We start from the raw sequence: 22,328 nt of genomic DNA, 5'->3' as shown, positions 1-22,328 counted from the left end.
GTGTGTATACATACAGATACATACATTCATATATACACTGTTGCAAAACTGAATGAAATAATTTTACATTAGTTTGCATATAATATACATACACACATATACAAAGAATAATGTCTTCAACATCATGTCGCTCTCTTCCTGCATTTCTTAAAAATGTGTATTTTTAAGAAAATATTTATATATACAATTATAAAAAAAGAAATTTTTATATATAAATTCTAATAAAATTATATAACTTATTACTATTGTTAAACCTTAAGCTGTTGTGTCTCAATTTTGTACTCTTTACTTAAATCTAGTTGCCTAATCCTCGCATAAGCTGCACTGGCACTAAGTACAACGGTATTGCTTAACCACCAAAGAAATGATTTTTCTTCGTTAAACCAATAAGTTGCTAAGACCGTTTGAGCGCATGCTTTTGCAGTACCACTAACGTTATGTGTTAAAGGAGATGTGACCTTTATTTGAAGCGCGGTAAAGTATCCAATGGCAAAACCAAATATACCACCGATCGTCATAGCACCCCAGAAAAAAGGATGTCCAAGCTTCTCGTAATTATATACAATCGTATGTTCATTACTAATTAACATTAATGGAATAAAAATAACAATACTGTACACATTGTTGTAATAAGAAAGTAACCAAATGTCGTCATTTACAGCTGGTAGTGTCTGCTTTACACGGATGGAATATAAGGATAACAGTAATGATCCAAGCACGCCGAAAAAAGTTCCAAGAATGGATAGGGAACCTGCTACTTGCTCCTGATCTACACCCAACCAAAAGCCAGCGATAATTACTGCACAGCATACTGTGCATTTGAAAGATGTTTTTTGCCCTGTAATTTTTGCTGATTAATTTCTCCAATAATTTTTAATCAAAGTTTTTGGCTACTTGTTTCTATATAATATCTCACCAAGTAAGATATAGGTAAACACCACATTAAATACAGTCGTTAGCGAACGGCCTACATAATAAAAAGCCACACCGACGTATTTTAAACACAAATTATTAGTTGCTATCATTCCAGTGAACAGGAGTGATAATGGCAGTACCTACAAAATTTTGTTCATACATATAAATATATATTTTCATAGAAATATAAAAAGAGTCACAAAAATTAAAATCATTCTTCTATACTTTTTAATTTTCAAAATTTTAATAAATTTATGGGATATTAGTAATAAATATTTATCAATTTAAATATCATAAAAATTATATCTGGCCATAAATTAAAAATAGCAATGCAAATTTTAAAAATTGAAAAATTTATTTTTACTTTATTTGACTGAACAATAGCAATAATTACATAATTATATTATATTGTTAGAAGAAATTAAATACCTTTTTTAAAATGTCTTTCCTAAATGGGTTACCATCTGCAATTTCAATGTATCTTGGAAACCATTGTGACAATTTTTGTAAAGTAATGCAGATAGTTACACTCACTATGCATTGAAACCAAGTTACAAACAGAGGAGCATCCAAATTCACAGTTTTACTGGATAAGAGTGCCTTATTTACAAATACAGTCAAAATGGATACTATCCTAAAATTTATTTTAAAATATATATAGTTATCATATGTATCAAGAAAATTATACCGAGATCTAGAATTATGTTTGTCATATTCTCGTGTATTATAAAAAAAGTCTATGTAAGTATATTTAATAATAGTAGAGAGAGAATATATGTAAGCAATTTAATTGCTTTTGCTACTCACCAGTAGGTTGCAATTACAAATGTAATGTACATGTATTTGGATGCAAGTCCTTTTTTCAAGTTCATCTTGATAAAATTTATATATTTTTGGAAAAAATTATATATATATATCTATTTTAGTCAAAGAATACAGATAAATTATTTATATGATTACAAGAGTTAGAATTGACAATTTGCCGTGGATACTTTATCAAATTATTGTTTCCTGTATATTATATTACAAGATAAAATTTCATACAGGATCAAAATATTTTAATGAAACGTCAAATAATTGAATATCACATAAAGTGATACATGAATGTATTAAATTGGCATATAAACTATGTACTTGTTATTAAAGTTTTACTTGTTATGCTAAAGCATACATATATATAATGACAATTGATAATAGTCTATAGCTATACGATAGCTTATATTTGACATCATTCTTTTATTTTTAATTGTACACTTTTATTTAGATTTTAGATATTATTTTCGAATATATTATCGATTTTTTATTGCTGAATGTGATGTCAAAATAATTGAGGTTAAATAATATGATGGAATTTTTTCCAATGTAATTGATATTGATATATGTATCGGATTCCCAATTTCACAACATATTAATGAAGTAATTAGCAGCAATATAGAATGGAATAATCTTGCAATTTAATTTTATTAAAAATATCATGTAATCTAACACGCACATACGGGCGATCTCCTTATTTATTTGACAATTATTAACAGTTATCTCGAAATCGACACGTACACATTTCCTCTATATATATATATTTTTTAAGCTTTTCCCTCGTGCTTTTATCTAATGACACATGTGCAAAATGAATCTATTTTAGCGCGCTATCTCTTATTCACTCACTCTCACTCTCATTCCCTCCCTCTCTCTCTTTCTAATGTATTCATCGCGTGGCAATGTGAGTAAAAGAGGATAAAAAACTTGTGATTCGCGAGATTGTAATTTTGTAGTTTAGAATAGTTTATTGTCTTTTATAAAACAATTTATATGATATATTATTTTTTTTTAAACACAAATAATCTAATCAAATTTTTTCCTTCAATTTTTGGTGATATTATAATATGTATAATTAGTCGGATATTGAGATATAAAGCCACATTAAACACTCTATAATTTGTGATAAAATCTGTACAGAAAATCATTTATAATTTTGTGTTGTAATACAGAAAATACTTGAAGAGTAAAAACTACACATATACAAAATACATATTAAGATACATTTAAAAAAAAGAGGCACATACATTAGAAAATATGACACATAAAATTATAAATAAAATTCCATTTTTAATTTTGCTGCAAATTATAGATTGTCTGGAACAGAATTTTAAATCAATTCAAATCATTCAATGCAAAGATGAGGCATTGTATATATCTTCTTTTTTTGGAGGGGTTTTTTTAAAACACAATTGATATATATTTAGCAGAACTCTGTATATTAAGAACTTCGAATATAGTATACAATTGGAAATTATGAATTATGCATTTGGAAAATTTGGTTGGTACGTTAAATGTCTTTCATAATAATATAGTAATAAACAAATTTTCATTTCAACAATAATTTTGTTCAAAATATATTAATATAGATTTTATAGTATGTACTTATGCTATAAAATCGTTCATAGCAACGATTGCTTCCTAAATCTTAGTCACATCCGCGTGTTTTCGTTGCTTATTGTCTAAACTTTGTTTCGCACACATACATATTATATTAAGTATAGAAATTTTACATATTAATCTCTTTTTTGATCAAAAAAACCTAACAAAGCATATGTATATAATTAACACTTAAATATTACAATTAAATATTACAATCCAAGATACAGAAAAACTTGATAATTTTTCAATTTTTCAACTATATTAAAATAATCATAAAAATAAAGAGTAATAATTATTTATGATTAAATAAATTACTTATATCATTTAGTAACTATAATACATAATTCATAGATAAATAAATGAAGATTCTTGCTTCCTCATTGCAACATATTGCATTATGACATTATAACGAGAAATCATTTAACAGTTTTCGTTTTTGCATTATATATGCTGAAATAAATTTATTCTTTCATACATTATAATTTGAATTGTATACTATCAAATATACTATCAAATATACTGACATTTAAAAAAATCTATATATTTCAACTTATGTGAGCAACAAAATTTTTGGTTTTCCGCATTATAATATAGCTGCGATGAAGAAACAGGAAAAGCTTACAAGGAAAACACAATATATAAATATATAATTCCTACAATTCATATAACTTTTAAACATAAATTAATAAAAATCTGAAGATAAGTAATATATGTGCCCATTTAAGCTTATATTATATACTTTGTTCGGAATTTCATTTACACTAGTCGAATTTGATAGATTGTATTTGTATTAGATTTTATCTCTTAAAATGATATGTAGACTTTTATCTCATGAGAAAATTCAGAGAATTTCAGTTCAAGTACTATATTTCAATATTTTACACAGTTCTTTCATATTTAGTTTTATTAATTTTTGACTATTATTATATAGTAATTATAAAGTAAATATATATATACATACACACAATCCCACCATTAAATTCAAAAAATTTTTCAATCCTAATTTTAAATAATTTACAGTCATATACATATCTTCGAAAATAACTTCTATATTCTTAAAACTAATAAAAACTACAAATTAAATAAACACAAGCAACACATTTTAAAACATATTCAAACTTGAAATTGAAACTGAGATATATTCCTTCTATTTTATATACATTTACCATATCTTTCAACAGCATATATCCACTGGCATAAGATTTAGGAAATTCTTTGTAGTCTTTTATTTAGATTTATGACATGAAAGTTATCAACAAGATGAAGTATATGCCCGCAGATTTAAAAAGCTAACACCTGCGACGGATTTGTGCAATCGCCTATTGTCATTCTATGCATTGCCATTTCCGTAATACCATGATAATGTACAAAAGCAGCTGCAATTACTAATACATGGAAGATTTGATGACTCTGAAACTAAATTTAAAATGTAATGTAATATATATATATATATATATATTTTTCTTTGTAGAAATCGATATTTCGATATTGATATTTTATAAAGCTTCTTACCCAAATATCAAATTTTCCCGGGAAAAAACGTTCAGGTACCCTTAAAGCATAAAATAATGCACCTAGTATATACAAACATCCCATCAGTATTAACCACCCAAGGGATGCTTGACTGATCGCCTTGAACCAACCTTCGGCGATAGCATAATGTACTGCTGGTATTACCTAAATATAATGATAATAGATATACTTAAGCTTTATTTTAAAGTGAGAAAAAACGCTATATTCTGTAAAATAAATTAAAATAACTTACCCCGCTAAGCCCGAATCCCATAAAAACTCCAGCTCTGAGTGGACGATAGTTTGGTTCACCAAACCGCTCCCATAATGATACTACAATACTGGTTATACCAAGGACAACCACCACAGATAGGTAAATTAATTTAGGATGATAGTCGCAATAAAATCCATAATAAAGCCACGGTACAAAACTACCCATAATAAGCATAGCTATGCCACAATAATCTAACTTTGAAAATAGCTTTCCAACACATTCGCTGTGGCAATGAACTGTGTGAAAGGCAAATGACATTCCTAGGCAAAGTATAGCACCAGCAAAAAAGGTACCAAATACCAATTTTTCTTCCAATTGAATTTCTATAGGAGGTTGTGTTAGAAAAAATATAGCTATACCAATAAAGGCAACGCAGCCTGTAAAGAATAAAATATGTTATCAACAAAATTTATAACCAAAAGTTATACAGAATATGCTCTTAAAAAAATATATGCTTTTTTCCAGAAAGTGCACATCAATATACATTCAATGTTATTTTATACTGATAAACTTAATATTAATAAAAAGATGTACCTAACAAATGTGTCCAGATATTGCCAGTTTCTGTATGAATTCGAAAAATACTTTTAAAACACGCATAAAACGAGGGTAGTGGTGGTCTATGGCCAGCGTGTAAGAAATCGTTATCTTGCAACCATCTTGGCAAATTCCTAAAATGGCATTGTTTCCACGACGCTTCCCATACCTATAAATAAAAGTTCAAGCTTTAAATTTAATTTGCTAAGAATTTTTATTATAATTCAATTGTTATTGCATACAAAGGTATTATTATAAATATAGTGTTTTATATTACCTTTCGAACAAATTCTTCGGCCTGTTCTGCTGCGTTATGTGCTAAAGCACCTAAATCAATTTCATCGCTCAATACACCTGCTTTCAGCACTTCGGTCATCTATAAATTACGCACAATAGATGTTTATTCAACAGTTTATTGCATTTATATTCTTTTAAGACAGCAATAAATAATATAAGGCAAAATATACCTCACAATCCAGGAGATGATCATCTTCCGGAGTTGAAGGTAAAGGACACCCAACTCCATCTTCTTCTTCTGCCAAACAACTTGCGTCATCATCCTCTAACAATTCTTTAACTTCGTATAAACCAGGTATTTCACTATTTAGCAATACACGATCACTCCATGGAATACGATGTCGTATTCCTCCCAATTCTCGCAAACATTCATCTTTTTCTTTGGCCTCCAGAATAATGTCTTCGTATTGTGACATGATTCAGAGTATAATTGACTGCAACTCTACAAATATTTGCTTTATAAGAAAAAATAATACAAGTTATATGACAAATTTTTATTATAAATCTGTATCTATATAAGCTTATATTTGCCATCCATAATCTTGATGAAAGTCCTAAAGTCATAAATATGTCTCTTAATCGTTACTATATTTTTGGTAGATATAAATCTTTATCGAAAGTTATATTATTTTTTGTGTAACTTGACATTTATTTTATTTATAAATCTATGCTTGAAGTAAAAAATACATGAAAAGGAACAATTTTCTAACAAGAAATAAATATTCAATACTATTATGTCGCGTGTGTAAGATGAGGAAAAGGTTAAAAGGTTAACATGAAAGTTAGTTAAGACAAGTTATAAAGATCAGTTTAAAATATAGATCAACTGTGAATTATTAGAATACAAATCTAGTATCTAGCATTTGTTATATATTTAAATCGAAATATAATTACTTATAATTTAATTAAATATAATTTCACTACAAATAACACATCACCTCGTTATATAAATATAATTTTTAGAAAATGTACCGATTTCTTTTTAGTACGTATACATGTATATAAAGATTGTGACTTATGTAAGACACGATAATAAATACATGTCCTGTCAAACGCAAGTCACTTAAAACTTTTGACTTTCTCTATTACAGGTTATTTTTCATTCGGATCTGTACGAACTCTAATTTCTCCATGTAAATGCAATTACGACATACAATATAAAAGGACCAAAAAAAAAAAAAAAAAAAAAAACACGTAACACGGATATGAAGGAAATACTTAATAAACGTAAAACTAATAAAATATTATGAACAAGGTGACAGAAATATTTTAGTACCTACCAGTCGCACGATTTCTTGCGCCTGCAATGTTCACATTTGCATGGACTGTTTCTGAAAGTTTTAGACTGTAAGATTATCAGAACGACTCACAAAATTACGTTTCCTGTTTCCTTGTTAACGTTTGCACGTTTGATCTAAAAAAACGCTAATGAAACATCACGCAGCAACAGCAACGCGTGGCAAGTAATCCGGAGATAACTTGAACTTCTCTATTCTCTATTGTACACAGAATCACAGAATACACACACGCACACACACACATACAGCACGTACTCGGTACACATATACATAGATAGTACGGTATAGTTCAACGTACTGAGAACTCGTACGGGGCAAAGAGCGTATAAATTTTCTGAGAAGCGGAAATATAAAAAAATATAGTTGGAAAGTTTTACAATGATTCCTGAGAGAGGATCTCACACGAGGATCCAAAGTGCGAAACTTTCAACAAGTTTTTTATTTGTCGTGATGAAAATCTAGTGAAATACTAGGTATTTTTTTCTAAATTAGCATATATGATATATTTTTTATGTTTCGACGACGAGAGGGACTTTTTTTAAAGATTTCTTTGATCATTCAACAGGTTATTTGATACAAATACATAGAAGAAGTACAAAAGCTTTTCAAGGTTAATAGAGGCCCTTTATTTTGTCGTCTGCTATCTCGATCAGCTGTATGGATCAGCTGGATGTAAAGTAAGGACCGTATCAGATTATGGGAACTCTTTAACGAGAAGACAGGTGGACGCAATTGGTTTTTAAATTAAATTAGATTATTAGAGAATTTAAATTAGAGAATTTGTTTAATCGAAATTTTTTTATTTAATTATGTGACATTATATCTATGTGTGTTTTTTACTTGGAAACTCTCAATGTATTTTGCAGATTGAAATATATAATTGATCAGGATAAAGAAATTTTAGCTTCTTTTGATTGGTACACCTGGCTCATTATTACCTTTTGACTTTGACATTTCTCTCCATTCACAATATTTTGATTTTTGATGGTAAAATTCAGGCAAAAAATAAAAACAATCTCCTTTTCATTTCTTCCTTTTTCATTACAGTTTTTCCTTAGAAAGAGATAACGATTCTGTATTAATTAATGACTGTAAAATATACAAGAATGTATAATAAATATAGGTATATTTATATATATATAATCAAAGAGAAATTTATGATTGTTACTTCTATTTAATTATATTTATAAAGCATATCTCTATAAAAATATCTTTTTTTTATATAAATTTGATATAAATTTAAGATTATGAAGCAAATAAAAAGTTAGAAAAAAATGCAATTGAAAGAGATAAGCTTATGATAAAATAATGGCATTTTTTTACATTCCTTCAAATTTCATCGCAGTTTCATTACATCGCAGTCATCATACATATAATACATACATCTGAATAAAAGAGCATAATTGATTTTAAAAATTGAAACATTTTATTCATATTTTTATAAGCAAAAACACAACAAAATTCAAGTACACTTATATCATACGTGTTAACGTCAACTAAAATATAATTGTACAGTAACATGACTCGATGTAAGATTCAATGCTTTTAATGTCTTTATGAATTTCTGGCATACCATGATTGATTGATTCGATGAATAGAAGTAGATTATTTCGCGAAAAGGAATTCAAAGAAATTCTCTCATATTTTTTTAGGGTATGCATGCACCGATAAAGATCATTATCGCAGTGGACAAAGTCACGTTCTTTTCTCTCATCAATTTTTTTTTTTTTAACAAGTCTTAATCGCATTACGATTTCGCTACTGACTATCAAGGAGAGTGCTTTGAAAGTTTACAAAAACGGCCGCCACAGAATAAGGCACACAATTGATGCAACGCGCATTTCAATATAACGATATATATTCGTACTTATCTTTAATGTATTTTGGTGTGAATGAACGTTTGTAGAGCTATACGGATCATCTTGGAAATGATTTATACGTATCATGCTTAAGGAAACTAGAACCTTGCACAGGAACAATGGTGTCTATATAATATATTGTATATATAATATCGCTGCTATGTGATAATAAGATTTCGTTATCGCCTGTTCTTTCATTATCTTCATCAGCATTATTTTATCGCATCGCTACTTTATCATTTTATTATTAATTGCATTATTATTGGTATTATTATTATCGTTTTTCGTGTTTCTCTAATTGTTGTTTGGATCAATCGATATTTTATTTACATATTTCTTTGAGGTATATGTTACGCATATTGTGTGTGATATGGGATATATGTATGCAATGAGATTTTATGAACCACGTCTATCAATCGACTTACGTAATATATATGCAACCTAAAGTACTCTCGATCTATTCTTGACACAAATCAACTAAAGCGTGGACTATGTCGTAACAAGTGTTATGTGTGTAAGTACACATATGCATTTTTTTGCGGTGCGTTTACCGATTCCGATCTGAAACGCTATTGTAAAAAAAAAAAAATTTTTTTTGTTTTATTCTGATTTTTCGGTAAATGTTTAGAATGAAGATTATTTTATCTTTTATGAAACTTCAATATTTGAGGCGCAAAAAGAAAAATTGTCCGGATATAAAGATGTAGTAATTTAAAAAAGCGTCATCCTTAAAAATTATATATCTTTAAAATTGACAAGACAAGAAACTTGGATTTTGCGGTATAAATCACATATGGTAGCAAAGTTTCCAAAAAAATCTGTGTAATAATCCTTATTCTAGACATTTACCAGTGTTTTCAATGTAGACTAATATTCTTTAACCATCATCATAAGCTTTTTCTATATACACTTCGCTATACTTTTCAATAACAGGCTAAGGTACATCTACAAGTAGCTCACTGTTTTATCGCTGCCCTTTTTCAACTAGTATCTCCTATGAGAATGTGATATTACATCCTGTATGGTTAATTACATATCGCTATCTTAAAAGCATTGTATTATTGAATTATCTAGTCTGCCGATTTCTGTGTATACAATATATATTTCCCTTCTCGACTAGAAAAAGAAAGTCTTAAAACCTTACGGATGAATATGCACAGAGTACTCTGATGATGCTAAGTTGAAAATTGTGAGCAGTCAGAATCTTCCCTAAGCAAAAGGCCATCCAACGTGATCACGTGCAACAATAACTCTTAGTCTTTTAACACTCATGTCTTTTATATAGATTGTAAAAAATAATGCTTTAGTCATTTCCAGAGGCAGATTTGTTACGAGAGATATCATAGTGAGAATAAAAATAACAACTTGGCATTCTATGCCTCAATAAGTATTTCATCATACATATGTTCCTCTCTTTTCCTCATTTCATTTAAAATAAAATTCCTTTATATTCGCGAAAAACAACGTATTGCCTCTTGATAAGCTCGGTCCAGATAAAAACTAACATTGCAAATCTGTTTTTCTTTTTTGGATTACGAACAATGACATACGGCAATGTTCTAAATGACAAATGGTAAAATGCTATCGTAGAATGAAAACTACAATGCATGTTCCCACACACATAAAACTTTTGCAGATTTTCACGAAGAATACAATTACAAAGGAAACTCTTAAAACTATTTACAAAAAATGGATCTGCAATGCTTTCGAAATAATATAACATTTAGTTAACATTTAGTCCTCCTTGAGCGTGTCATTGAATTTTCGAACGAATAATCGATTTGTTAAATCTTTGCCCAATAGGGGATAAAACATTTGGTTTTCTGAATTATGAGGAGGTATGCTTACACGTACTTATACGTGTGCTTGAGATATACCCGGGAGTATAATAATATATTATTATAATATATTCTGTATCACAATTCCCTTTCTGTACACATTCTATGTTATAATAATATATTTCCTTATTTTGAGGAAAGTTTGTGTGACGGGGGGTATATCTGAAATTTTCCAATGTATTATTGTATGTTGCAGCAAACTGCTTTGCAAGGTATCGGACCTTCACCATTCTGACCGTACAGAGGCTGTTGCTTGAACATTTTCGAATTTTCGAACGGTGAGAACGGTGATTTTCCGGTGTAACAGCTTTCGTATACTTCGAATGCCTCGTCGATGGGTATCTTCTCGTCTTCCGAAACGATAGTCTGACTTCTGCTCGGTATGAAGATCGGAATCTCCTCGCTGCAGAAACGCTCGATCGTTTTCTCAGAATTATTTGGCACAGTTTTCGACTTCGATGAGATTACCGACGTGCTGAATTCCGTCTCGCTCGATTCCTCTTCCACACTGATGACGCTGTCTTGTTCCAGCTTATAGTACTTCTGCACGTGTTCCATCGTAGCTCTTTCGATTTCGAAGTTATCCTCTTCCGCAGCTTCACCCTCGTAGAGGACCCCCGGACTTTGCATCATCCTTCTCGGGGTTATCACAGGTTCGATAGTTTCGGCTTCCCAGCACTCTAATACATCAGGTTCTTCTATGCTTACAGAGGACGCTATCATTATACTGTTATTTTCGTCATTCTTGCTGCTATTCCTAGTCTCCTCGCGCATCACCACATTTTCATTGATCACGTCGACCTGAGCAGCGGTCTTCATCGTACTTGAATTATCTTGATCTTGATTAAGAGATGGAATAGCTTCGTACAAGGACATCGGTAATAATTTGCCGTCTTTCGAGACGATAATCTCCCCTTTCTCGAATGTCCGTACGCTAACCATACCGTATTCGTTCGATTTCTTCTCGTCGTTTGAAACATCTATCCGTCGCATCTTGATATCGATATTCTCAACGTGATTTCTATTGTCTTTTCTCAATGTCTTTATTCGTCTTGCATTAACTCTTTTCGAGTTTATCTGAGAACTTAAAGCAACCCTCATACCCGCAACGCTATCCTCCTGAGTAAATTCGCAAACGTTACCAACATTGTTCTTCGACGTGTCTTTTCTTAATCTCACGGCAGCGACAAGGTCCTCGAGCCGAGTACAGGAAACCAATGAGGAAACCAATTGATTCTGCGTCTTCTCATCAACATTCCTGTTCCGCTTATCGATTTTCTTCGCTTTTCCCTTTCTTTTTGCACCTTTCGCGTCTCTTTTTCTTTTGCCGATCGATATTAACGTCGAATCATCTTCCACTTGATTGTTTCTGACGTTGTAACTGTTTGTTTTTGCGAATTCGCCGCAGCTAGCCATGCGCGACAACGACGTAACGTTGTCGACGCTGCTATTAGCAGATAGTGCAGGCATGGGGTTGCCTTGCAAGTTTTTTGGCGGCTTAGCATCCATTTCTTCATCGTCGTCTTCATCCGTCTCACTTTCCGAGGTCGACGCCGACGTCACGAAAAGATCAGGCGAGTTTGCCCGACGCAGCCATTCCTTCACAGCGGCAGTGATAGGGTATTCCGGCAGTCGAGTCTGACTCTCGAATCCGGAATCTTCGTTCGAAGCCTCTATCGTAATTTGGCTCGTGGTTTTGGTCTTATTATTTTCGTTAGCGCGCACCTCCAACGTGATCTTTTCGTTTGTCGCTTCCTGATCGGTTTCGTTCAGTTTGTTATTCGTGACCGCGCACGAATCGTCCGACACTTCGACAGCTTCGAATTGCTGTATGAGCTTTCCGTTCTCCATGTCTAAATCCGGTCCCGGAGTAGGTTCTCTCACGAATTTTGAACCTTTCTTGCTGTACTTTTTAGGTAATACGAACGACGTTCGCACAATTGACGAATTGTTGTAATGTAATTGTCGAATCTCTTCCTCTTGTTCCTCGTTGACCTCCGTCGTAGTTGAATTAGTATTGGAGACATTCTCCTGAGGACTTTCTAGTTTTGACTTCTCCGTTAAACTGGTAAAATGTTCCAAGTATCTCTCGCCATTCGTTAAACTTTTTCCAGGATATCCGATATGGTTGTTCAACATATCCGTCACATTAATGTCATTACTGTTATTTTCGAATAGCTCATGCTTCGTATTGGCACTGGTCGAATCATCATTTTCGATAGGTTTGATTAGTACCTCGTGATCAGTCAGAGCATCGCTGCTTATCTCCGCGGTCTCATTTGTTACATCTGGGACTAGATGATTCGTTTGACTGTTAATTTCTACGTTTTTGTTCTTTGGCTTGTGCTCAACTATTGTCGATTGAATACTTTCCACTGGTGTTTCTGTAAAGATGTGCTCCGTATCGCAGATTGTTGTTGCGTCTTCCTGGTTCGTTGGACTTTGAACAGTCGAGTCGTATGTTTTTTCAGTCTGGTGGCTGGAGGGTTCAGTTTCGACGTAGGATGATACATCCGATACATCGTTGGCGGACGATGTAACTTCTTCGGCCACAGTGCTGACGACGGATGTTAAAACAGGACTAGAGAGGATATGAGTTTGCACGGCCGGCCGTAATTGAAATTCCTGGCACTCGGGATTGAGCGGCCGATTCGCGGCCGTTGTACTCGCAGTCGATGTTGGACATTCTGACCAAGGTAGACGGGAAGACGATACATCATTATCACATTCGGAACTGTATTCCCCTTCCTCTTCATCTTCGGTGTTACCCTAAATTTAATAAGAAGATGTATTAACGGTTTAAAATCAGCGACGAATTTTAGTCAAATATCTCAAAATAAAAATTGTCACTTTAATATTCATATTCATAGTATATCAGATGTATATATATAGATGTAGTGTAGTTTGTGTTGTTTCGTTACATGTTAATCTATTACTTCTTCTACAATTAATGAAATGCATTTAAAGTTGATCCTTGCATGCAATGCAATGGATTTGGTCGACTTACCAAAGTAGGTCTTCTCTGTTTTCTTTTCTTTTTCTTCTTTTTCCGTTTGGCGTACGCCATTGTCATAGCCGTTACGTCCATGGTTCTCACTAATGGCCCGCCCTGGATGGTAACACCTTGGACAGAAGAAATTATCGCGCGTTATCGGTCTGTCGAGAGACGAAAATCGATCAACAAACAATATTTATTCAGTGCGATATTTGATTCACTTCGATGAACGATCCAATCGTGATCCCAGGAACAGAGGGTAATGAGTGGCTAAAATGTAACAGAGTTGTCGCGAGAAGTGAACTTTGGTTTTTCACTGCTTCTGAGCCTTTCTCGATTCTCATATATCAACACGTGAACGATACGTAACTGTTATTTATAACAAGCTCTATTTGAGATGTAGCAACGCGCTCTGCCGTTGCCAAACTCTCGTCTCGCGTCTCTCACGTAGCCGAGACATATTTCTGACGTTAAATTGTGCTGGTGTTACCACAGGACGTATCCCCTCGCGCGCTAGTCACGAGTCAATGGAGATTCTCGGATGAGATACGCTTCGTTACTTGGTGCAATGTGGAAATAATGAGACGTACGGCGTGTTGGTGAAAAGTACACCGATTGACATTTATGCAAGTGATAATTCGATGTAGCGACAAATAGACATCGAGCGTGTACAGAGTTGGGACTTTAGGAACGATCGTGAACGAATATGAATTATAATGGGCTAATTGTCGGTCATTGTTGAGATGCGAAAAGCGTCGAAAATCAATCTCGTAATACTGTTTCACGAGATTGTTAAAACCTCGAGATTTCCACGATCGTGTCTAAAGCGTGGTACCTTTTTTGCGAATTATTACCTTTTACCTTGAATGTGGTAGAGGCACGGTGGTAATAAAACAGCAATGATGCCGATGGACGGGACAGAAGTCATGAATCGGGGCATATCCCTTTTCCTTGGCCGCGCTTCCGATTGACACTGTTCTCGTTTAACATTAGAAATAGGTAGAATCAAGCGTACTACCGTCAGTGTAGCGCAGTACGAGGAAGGAGCGTTTATATTGGATCAACATAAATATAAACAGTTCAATAATTATGCGAGATTATTACAACTTTTTTCATATTTCTCCCATTTCAGGCTGCTAGTTTATTATATGATTAATTTTACACAAAAGTATCCTGCATCACTAGTTCAACTGTAAATTTTTTAATCAATTTTAAATCGATTTTTCTTTAGAAAAATATAAAAACACCAATATAGAACTTTTAAATTAAAATAAAAAAAATTAAACAAATAAAAATGTAATTAAAAAAAAAAATTAAGCTATAGAGCTGCTAATGGAATATAAAAGTTGATTATTCGAATAATTTTAAATAAATTTTATTTTTTAACACAAAATCTCAATTTAAGATTTAATTATTGAGATACTTTATACTCTCTCTCTAGGAACTTAAAAAATGACATGCAAAAGAGATCTCCCTCATTAAAATGGACTTAAAATTGGTTAAAGAATCGACAGATTAAAAGAAGTGAGCTTGTGAAATTTTGTATTAACTATTGTTCATATTGTTTTATACTTTAATCTCACATTTAAATTTCTCTAAAAATTATAAATTTAAATTTTTATATTGACGATTATGAGCTTGTCTATTTAATTGTGTAACATGACAAGCATTAGTGATCATAATACTATATATAAAGTGTCTTTAAAAATTATAAAAAATATATCTATTAATTTTACTTAACTCTTAAAATATATTAAAAATGTTAATTTATGCAAAGTAAATTATATAATGTGTCAAGTTTGATCCTCTTTTTATTTTGCTTCTCTTTCATAATTCAATAGATAATTCGCGAATTGCCATAATTATGTATTATATATGCATTTAAATATATAATACATAATATATTTGCAATTATTATATTAATATTATATAAATCTGCTTATATTTTATACGACAACTAGTATGATGAATTGCATATTTCGATCGTATTTGCACTCCCTCCCCGAAATGCGCGTTTTTCTCTTAAACGCAAACGTGGGTAACCAATTAGTTTATACATTTGTTCGTTGTTCCGTCCATCCGACTGCGAACAGAACGAAGGCTAGGACCGCGAATGTAAGTCTGCTCATGCAAATAGCAGAGAGTAAGTTCAGATTTTGTCAATCTATATTATAGCACGCGCACATTACTCAGGGAGATAACTCTTAATCTATCTGTCTCGTAACTAACCATTAACGTTGACCAATGGCGGTCCGAACATGTAGTGACCAGGATACATATACGGTTGTGGTACAGCCGGAATTACATGTGGCACGTGCATCGGCTCCTGCATCAGTAATGGCTCTAGATAAGGATCGACCGTTGTTACGCCGTTCTCCAAATGTTGTTCCTCGAGATGCAACTGCTCTAGAGGCTGCTGTTCCTCCGCGAGCTGCTCCTTCGCAGTGTTCTGCTCCATGGTGTCCACCTCTTCGGCTTGTTCCTCAATTTCTTCGGCTACGCTGCCGCTACAGCTGGCGCTACCAGTGCCGCTTTCATTCCACATACTGTTGGAAGCTTCCGCTGTTACTGCCATACCGTTATGCTCTTCCACTATCGTGACTGGTTCTGTACTTTGATTAGTCTACAAATAAATAGCCGACATTCGAAGATCCATACATAATCATCCATCCATATCATAATCTAATCAAGTAAATAACTGAATGAGTTTAGGAGATATATACATATATATAATTTACATTTTTCAAAAATAAAATATTTACGCAAATATTATATTAAAATTTTAATCGTATAGTCGGTAGAAGATAACAAGTATATTATATACTTAATAGATAAATTAATGAGATTCAACAACTCACCTGATAGTCCATTAAACAATATGGCTGATTGGCAAGTTTAGGCACAAAGGCAGGATTGATCCATTCGATCGGCCTTAGAGGGACCGGACCACATGGTACAGTCGCTAGAACACTTGGTCCAACTTGAGCAGGTACTGGTGCAGGTCCGACCAACATCACAGGGTATTCATAGTAGTAACCGCTCGCGTGATCGTAAAACGTTCCATATCCTAGTTGCGCTCCTGGCTCTACCATGGGCGGATATTCTCCCGTTCCGTTGTCCCTATCCAAGAGCTGTTGGTCTTCTGTGGTTTCACTGCCGTCTATAAAAATGTTGTTGTTTGATCGTATACTTATTTATCGATAAAATAAATATACAATAAAATATGCAACGATAAATTAATGTAGCGACTTTTTTAAAAATAATGTTGATGTAGAACAGACAAAGATGCACTCTTTTCTCTTAAGAAAATATAAAGAATACAATAAATTTTAGTAATGAATTGTACTAATAATAAGTAAATATTGTTATTGAGAAAAGATATGTGTGTTTCAAGATATTTTATTTATATCTACATATATTATTCTAAGATGTTCATTTTAAATTAGATTAAACTTTAATAATCAAGCAATTTATTTTGAAGATTAGAGAGTTAAGCATATAACAGATAGATAGTATAATATCAATTTGAATACTTTTACTTTGCTATGAACACAAAAAAAGGTCAAGCTAACTATCAGCTTTTTAATTGACCTTTTTGCTTGTTATTAATAACAGTAATAATATTTATGCTCTCTACCTGCGGTGGAATGTGACGCCGATTGACTCTCCGTGGTCGACGGCGTAGCGCTGGTGCTCGCATTTCCGGTCCAGGGTTTCTTGCGCGAGAGGTAGCCCTTCTTGAAGAGGACGTCCTGCCGCGGCGTCGTGATTCTCGTGTATTCCTCCTCGTTGAAGATGATCTTGGGCTGCGACGGCGAGCCGTTGCTCTCATCCCTGTGCGATCTCGAGCCGCTGCTGGCGTAGCCGCTCGTACTGCCACCGCTGGTGCTGGTACCAGTTCGACGTGGTTTGTAACCACTCTGCTGTCCATTTCGATCGAAGGTGTGCGCGTTCGTGTCCTTCTCCTGACTTTTCACATAGTCTTTTCCTCGTAAACCCTCTTCCTCATCCTCCTCACCGGGTGGAGCTGTCGAAAGAAATGGTAAATGATGAACGTGAATGTGAATTGCTGTATTTTGTTTTTACATTTAGAGTCAATCAAGTGCAATAAACGATAATTAATGCGCGCTGCAAATGCATTTAGAGGATTTCTGATCGCTAAATTTCAGCGTTAGGTTTTTAATTACGTAATTTTTGAATTACGAGATAAATGTCTGAGAAAGATGGAAAGATATCTAAATAAAATATCTTAGTTTTTTTAAACGGAGAGTTTAAATGTTTTTTTTTCTCAGTATTATTATCGTAATTCGAGCTTACGCATATATTTAGATCTCTTCTTAGACTGCCAATATTAGAATATGTAAGATATTCGTAGATGTTAAATATAGATTATTTCTAAGAAATCGAGGTAGACATCAGTCTCCGTATCATGCATTGATTAAATTATGATAGTACAAGTAATAATATTTCTCTGAACATATATTTGTAGAGTGTCGTCGTATAATGATAAAAATGTTGAGTGTTTTTATCTTAAATGTCATTCGTAATCAAATCGATCGTATCACACGCAAGAAACATTTGTGTAATTAATTGTTGAATCAATATATATACAATCAAAGACGTTTCAATCAAAATAAAAATTGAAATCGTGTAACGTAAAACAGCATATGTATGAATTATTGTGTTCACTTATAATCTATTTTTAGATTTTATATAAAAAAAATTATGCGTATATATATAAAACAAATACTTTGATATAAAACGATAATAGAATCAGATAATGGATGGAACAAGAAAAATAATCTCAAAATTATAGCGAACATTTTCATTTCACACAGCTTTGATCACAGAAAGTATATCTAAATTCAATTGATGTGATTTGGAATTAATTATTTAATTGATATATAAACCACGATAAGGAAGAGTGCACTTATTTGTTTCACTTTCCTCTTATTTTTCTGTTTAAAATTTAATGCTTTTTATACTGATTTCGGTTCGATATAAGATACGACGCGTTCTCCAATATAGTTATATTAGGATACTGTGATCGTACCATCTTGGTACCTCGCTAAGAGCAATACATGATTCGAAGAGCCGATCACGTGGGTGATCCTCTTCTGTCGTCGCCACTGCATCGCACCCTTCTTCCACCGGGCTTTATTTTCCCTTCAGGATCGTCCTGACTGATAGGAAAAAACTGCTCAAGGACGTCCCTAGGACGCTTGAGCAGTTCTAGATGTTCGACATCTACCGCGAGGAGAGACGAACCGATCACCGTGAAGACCGATAAAGGACGAAAGGATGGTGTAACGAGAAACGTACGAATACAAGATTAATCCACGGTACGCGATGCTCCGAGAGCGACTGCGATCGACACGGAGAAGGGGGTGGTGGTGCGCACACCAGATGAGATGAAGAGAGCGCGAGAAGAGGGGTGTATGTAATAGTTGCCGAAGAGACGCGTTGCCCATTGGCTGTCTCCACCGGGGTACCAGAATAGCATTGGAATTAGAATAGAAAACGGCCGAGGAGGCTACCGAGCTGTGTCGACGATCGGTATCTTCGAGCACCGGTGTCTTCATCCGAAAACACATTTATTACAAAGAGAATGTTTGATTTCTTCATGTCAAATCAATCCTGTTTCATAAATTCTCTTTATAATAATATTTTATTATTTTATATATAAGTTCTATATTTTAAAAGAATTTCTATAAAAATTAATTTAACTGTAAAAAAAGAAAATGTAAAAAATATCTGAAAAATTCTTAAGTAGCATGTAATGAATTTAGTATGAATAATTTTAAATGCAATTTTAATATAACAGGTGTGTTATCACATTTATTTCATCAAAATGATGAGAACATTAGATCGATGTGCTAAGATTTTAGATTAATAGAAAACTGAAAGCAATGTATAATTTGGATAAATCTAAAATTGCGTTTCAGATAAAGTACGCTTTTGAATATCTACGCATAATTGTTGTAAGATTTATTATGTGGCTCATAGCCTTTGAATTTCGCGTCAATTATCAATAAACATAAAACGTTAAATTTATCTTTGCTCACATTTAATGTTTAAAAATCGAAAAATAAATATTAGTTACTATTTGCCAGCCAACTTTCTAGAACGGCTAGATTTTTTTTATTCGAACAGAAGGAGCACGAACGTCCGTCAAATTCAATTATAGTACGATCACTAAATAATGTGCTAATCTTTGACAGTCAATAATGTGCAATGATGATTTGGAAAGAAAATTAACATTGGAGTACAGATATATTATAGTCGATATATATGTCAAAAATATCTCTCGCAATTTATGTTATTTAATTCAATTAATAACTTATTATATCATAACTATAATTTTTACCATTTTATTATAATATTATTGTCGATTTAAAAAAAATTAATTTTTATCTCTCATCTTCTCTCTTTTTTCCATTTTTTTCCCTCATTAATTTGCGGTTATCCTTCATACAGAGAGTGCGAGATATAAATTATAAATATTACAAATTGAGAGACTAGAGAAAGAGATAATTAGTTTATAATATAGTTTACTTCGATACAGAATTGGATTAAGTCCATAATTTTTACAATATATATTTTTCTCTATAAAATATTACGAAAAATTGATATTTCTCTTGTATAATTATTTGACCTTATTTATAAAAGTACAAGAGATATAGATTTATATATTAGAAATATATTTAGAAATTTAATTATTTAATGTCAATGTATATAAGAAATAGAAAATATGCATCATAGAAAAATAAGGAATAAAAAAAAGGAGAACAATTCACGTGTGAATTATTCGTTTGCAGTGCGAATTATTTTCCGAGAACGTAAGATCGAGTGTCGTTTCAACGTGTGTAAAAAAAAAAAAAAAAAAAAAAAAAAAACGGGACATATCGCGCATCGCATTCTTGTTCCAGATTATGGCTTTGCATTTCGAGTGAACCGTACATTAAAAACATCTAGATACCGCGCGGGCGTACCTAGATGGTTCCATTGATCGCGCAAGGACATGTTATAGTGCTGCTGATATGGATATGCACACCATGCATATACCCGAATATTCACCGTACGAGTTTGAGAAAATGCACTCGATATTAATGACGCTGATAAGTGCATGCATTTGCATCCTGCACGTTCGATCATAACATTGTGCATTCGCGACGTACAAGATTGGTACATTGCGAAAAATCATCCTTGGCGTTGAAAATAATTTTTCCTTGAAAGCCGTTTTGTTACGCTAGCAATGTATGCAATTCGCATGTCGTATATTGTTGTTCGTATTTATGTTCGTTGAAAATTTCGTATCTTTTCATATTCGCGTTTTACACGCATTATGTCCAAAGAAAACTCTGCAGTTTTTTAAATAAAAATAATGATTTTCCAATAATAATATATTTCAATTAATAAATCTTCAGTATAGATGTAAAATAAATGCTTAATAATATATTAATAAATATTTTAAAAGTTATCATTTTATAATTAAATGCAGAAATGCAAACAATATGATGGATTATATAAATGAATGTGGATAAAGAAATATATGAGGAATTATATATAAATAAATATAGGTAAAGAAAAATAAAAATAAATATGCAATTAATTTAGCGAACATATTATAAATATTTTTTATGCTAAATTATTGGTAATTCTAATAGATCGAAAAAATAGCACATGTACAAGAAAAAATAATGATATTTTTCAACTAACTGATCTAATTTTTGAGCAATTGGAATTATAGAGTTATATGCTATCCGCTTATGTATAAATACATATATCATAGCAGTAGAATTATGCAATTTATTGCACTGTTATATAAAAGTTACTTATGATTACAAGGTGTGCGATGATTTATGAGTGTTGATTATGTCCTGGGTCTGCGTTTATATTATTTTGTATTCAGTTTTTATTGTTGACTTCAAACCAGCTATCGATCAAGCAACGTAATACGCGATTCGAACGTATATTAATAATGTTCGTTAAAAATAATGTATATTTTTAATTATTAATAATAATTTATTATTAATAGTGAATGACGATTAGTAATATTTAATTAATTATTGACCTTAGCGTGACACTAAGATTGTATCAAAGATTATGTAATTCTCCTAGAAGCCATTCATTTCTTTTATTAAACGTTATCTAGAACGTTTGTTTGTAAGGAACAAAATTATATTTAAATTGCAATTATATATAAAATATTCAAAAATTACCGGAAGTTATCTCAACTACAGCTTATTCTTTGACCAATAATGTGGAATCGATTTTTTTTAGTGAAAATATCAAGGGTTATTATTTATATATCGTATATATTCTGTTAATTTTTTTAACATTATATATGTATATTTTTGTAATTAAATTTCAAATTAAAATTTTATT

General features: G+C 32.1%; 3 protein-coding genes across 7 annotated transcripts in view; all 3 read right to left on the bottom strand.

The window, feature by feature from the left end:
* Positions 1 to 236: 236 nt before the first annotated feature.
* On the bottom strand, positions 237 to 2,600 carry Nac (GDP-fucose transporter nac). Its single transcript, XM_083031711.1, has 5 exons — positions 2,412 to 2,600; positions 1,723 to 1,832; positions 1,345 to 1,549; positions 917 to 1,055; positions 237 to 838 (listed from the first exon to the last, which is right to left on the bottom strand). Exons 2-5 carry the CDS (start codon positions 1,785 to 1,787, stop codon positions 249 to 251), a joined length of 999 nt encoding a protein of 332 aa, XP_082887837.1. The 5' UTR covers positions 1,788 to 1,832; positions 2,412 to 2,600; the 3' UTR covers positions 237 to 248.
* A 570-nt stretch (positions 2,601 to 3,170) lies between these two features.
* On the bottom strand, positions 3,171 to 7,432 carry Adipor (adiponectin receptor). Of its 2 annotated transcripts, none has more exons than XM_083031660.1 (7): positions 6,889 to 7,112; positions 6,121 to 6,392; positions 5,931 to 6,029; positions 5,651 to 5,822; positions 5,096 to 5,493; positions 4,843 to 5,007; positions 3,171 to 4,746 (listed from the first exon to the last, which is right to left on the bottom strand). In XM_083031660.1, exons 2-7 carry the CDS (start codon positions 6,364 to 6,366, stop codon positions 4,612 to 4,614), a joined length of 1,215 nt encoding a protein of 404 aa, XP_082887786.1. In that variant the 5' UTR covers positions 6,367 to 6,392; positions 6,889 to 7,112; the 3' UTR covers positions 3,171 to 4,611. The 2 variants fall into 2 exon arrangements, with proteins under 2 accessions (XP_082887786.1, XP_082887785.1); XM_083031659.1 differs by lacking the exon at positions 6,889 to 7,112 and adding an exon at positions 7,231 to 7,432 and having other exon boundaries at positions 3,172 to 4,746.
* Positions 7,433 to 8,651: 1,219 nt separating this feature from the next.
* The window catches only part of LOC145932602 (uncharacterized), a 33,326-nt gene continuing 19,649 nt past the window's right edge, over positions 8,652 to 22,328 (bottom strand). For 3 of the 4 annotated variants that reach the window (XM_083031654.1, XM_083031655.1, XM_083031656.1), the window contains exons 2-7: positions 18,994 to 19,123; positions 17,578 to 17,967; positions 16,799 to 17,100; positions 16,170 to 16,563; positions 13,953 to 14,068; positions 8,652 to 13,714 (exon numbers count right to left, since the gene is read on the bottom strand). In XM_083031654.1, coding sequence (XP_082887780.1) covers positions 11,126 to 13,714; positions 13,953 to 14,068; positions 16,170 to 16,563; positions 16,799 to 17,100; positions 17,578 to 17,967; positions 18,994 to 19,075 — 3,873 coding nt within the window. In that variant the 5' untranslated portion in view covers positions 19,076 to 19,123 and the 3' untranslated portion in view covers positions 8,652 to 11,125. The remainder of the gene's footprint in view (positions 13,715 to 13,952; positions 14,069 to 16,169; positions 16,564 to 16,798; positions 17,101 to 17,577; positions 17,968 to 18,993; positions 19,124 to 22,328) is intronic. The other variant, XM_083031658.1, reaches the window with a different exon arrangement.

Source organism: Prenolepis imparis, unplaced genomic scaffold, assembly GCF_030444845.1.
Source record: "Prenolepis imparis isolate NDT839.2.m4 unplaced genomic scaffold, iyPreImpa1.0 SCAF_2, whole genome shotgun sequence".
NCBI classification, from domain to species: Eukaryota; Metazoa; Arthropoda; class Insecta; order Hymenoptera; family Formicidae; genus Prenolepis; species Prenolepis imparis.
The sequence above is the reverse complement of the archived record's forward strand: the minus strand, read 5'-3'. Positions and strand labels throughout refer to the sequence as shown.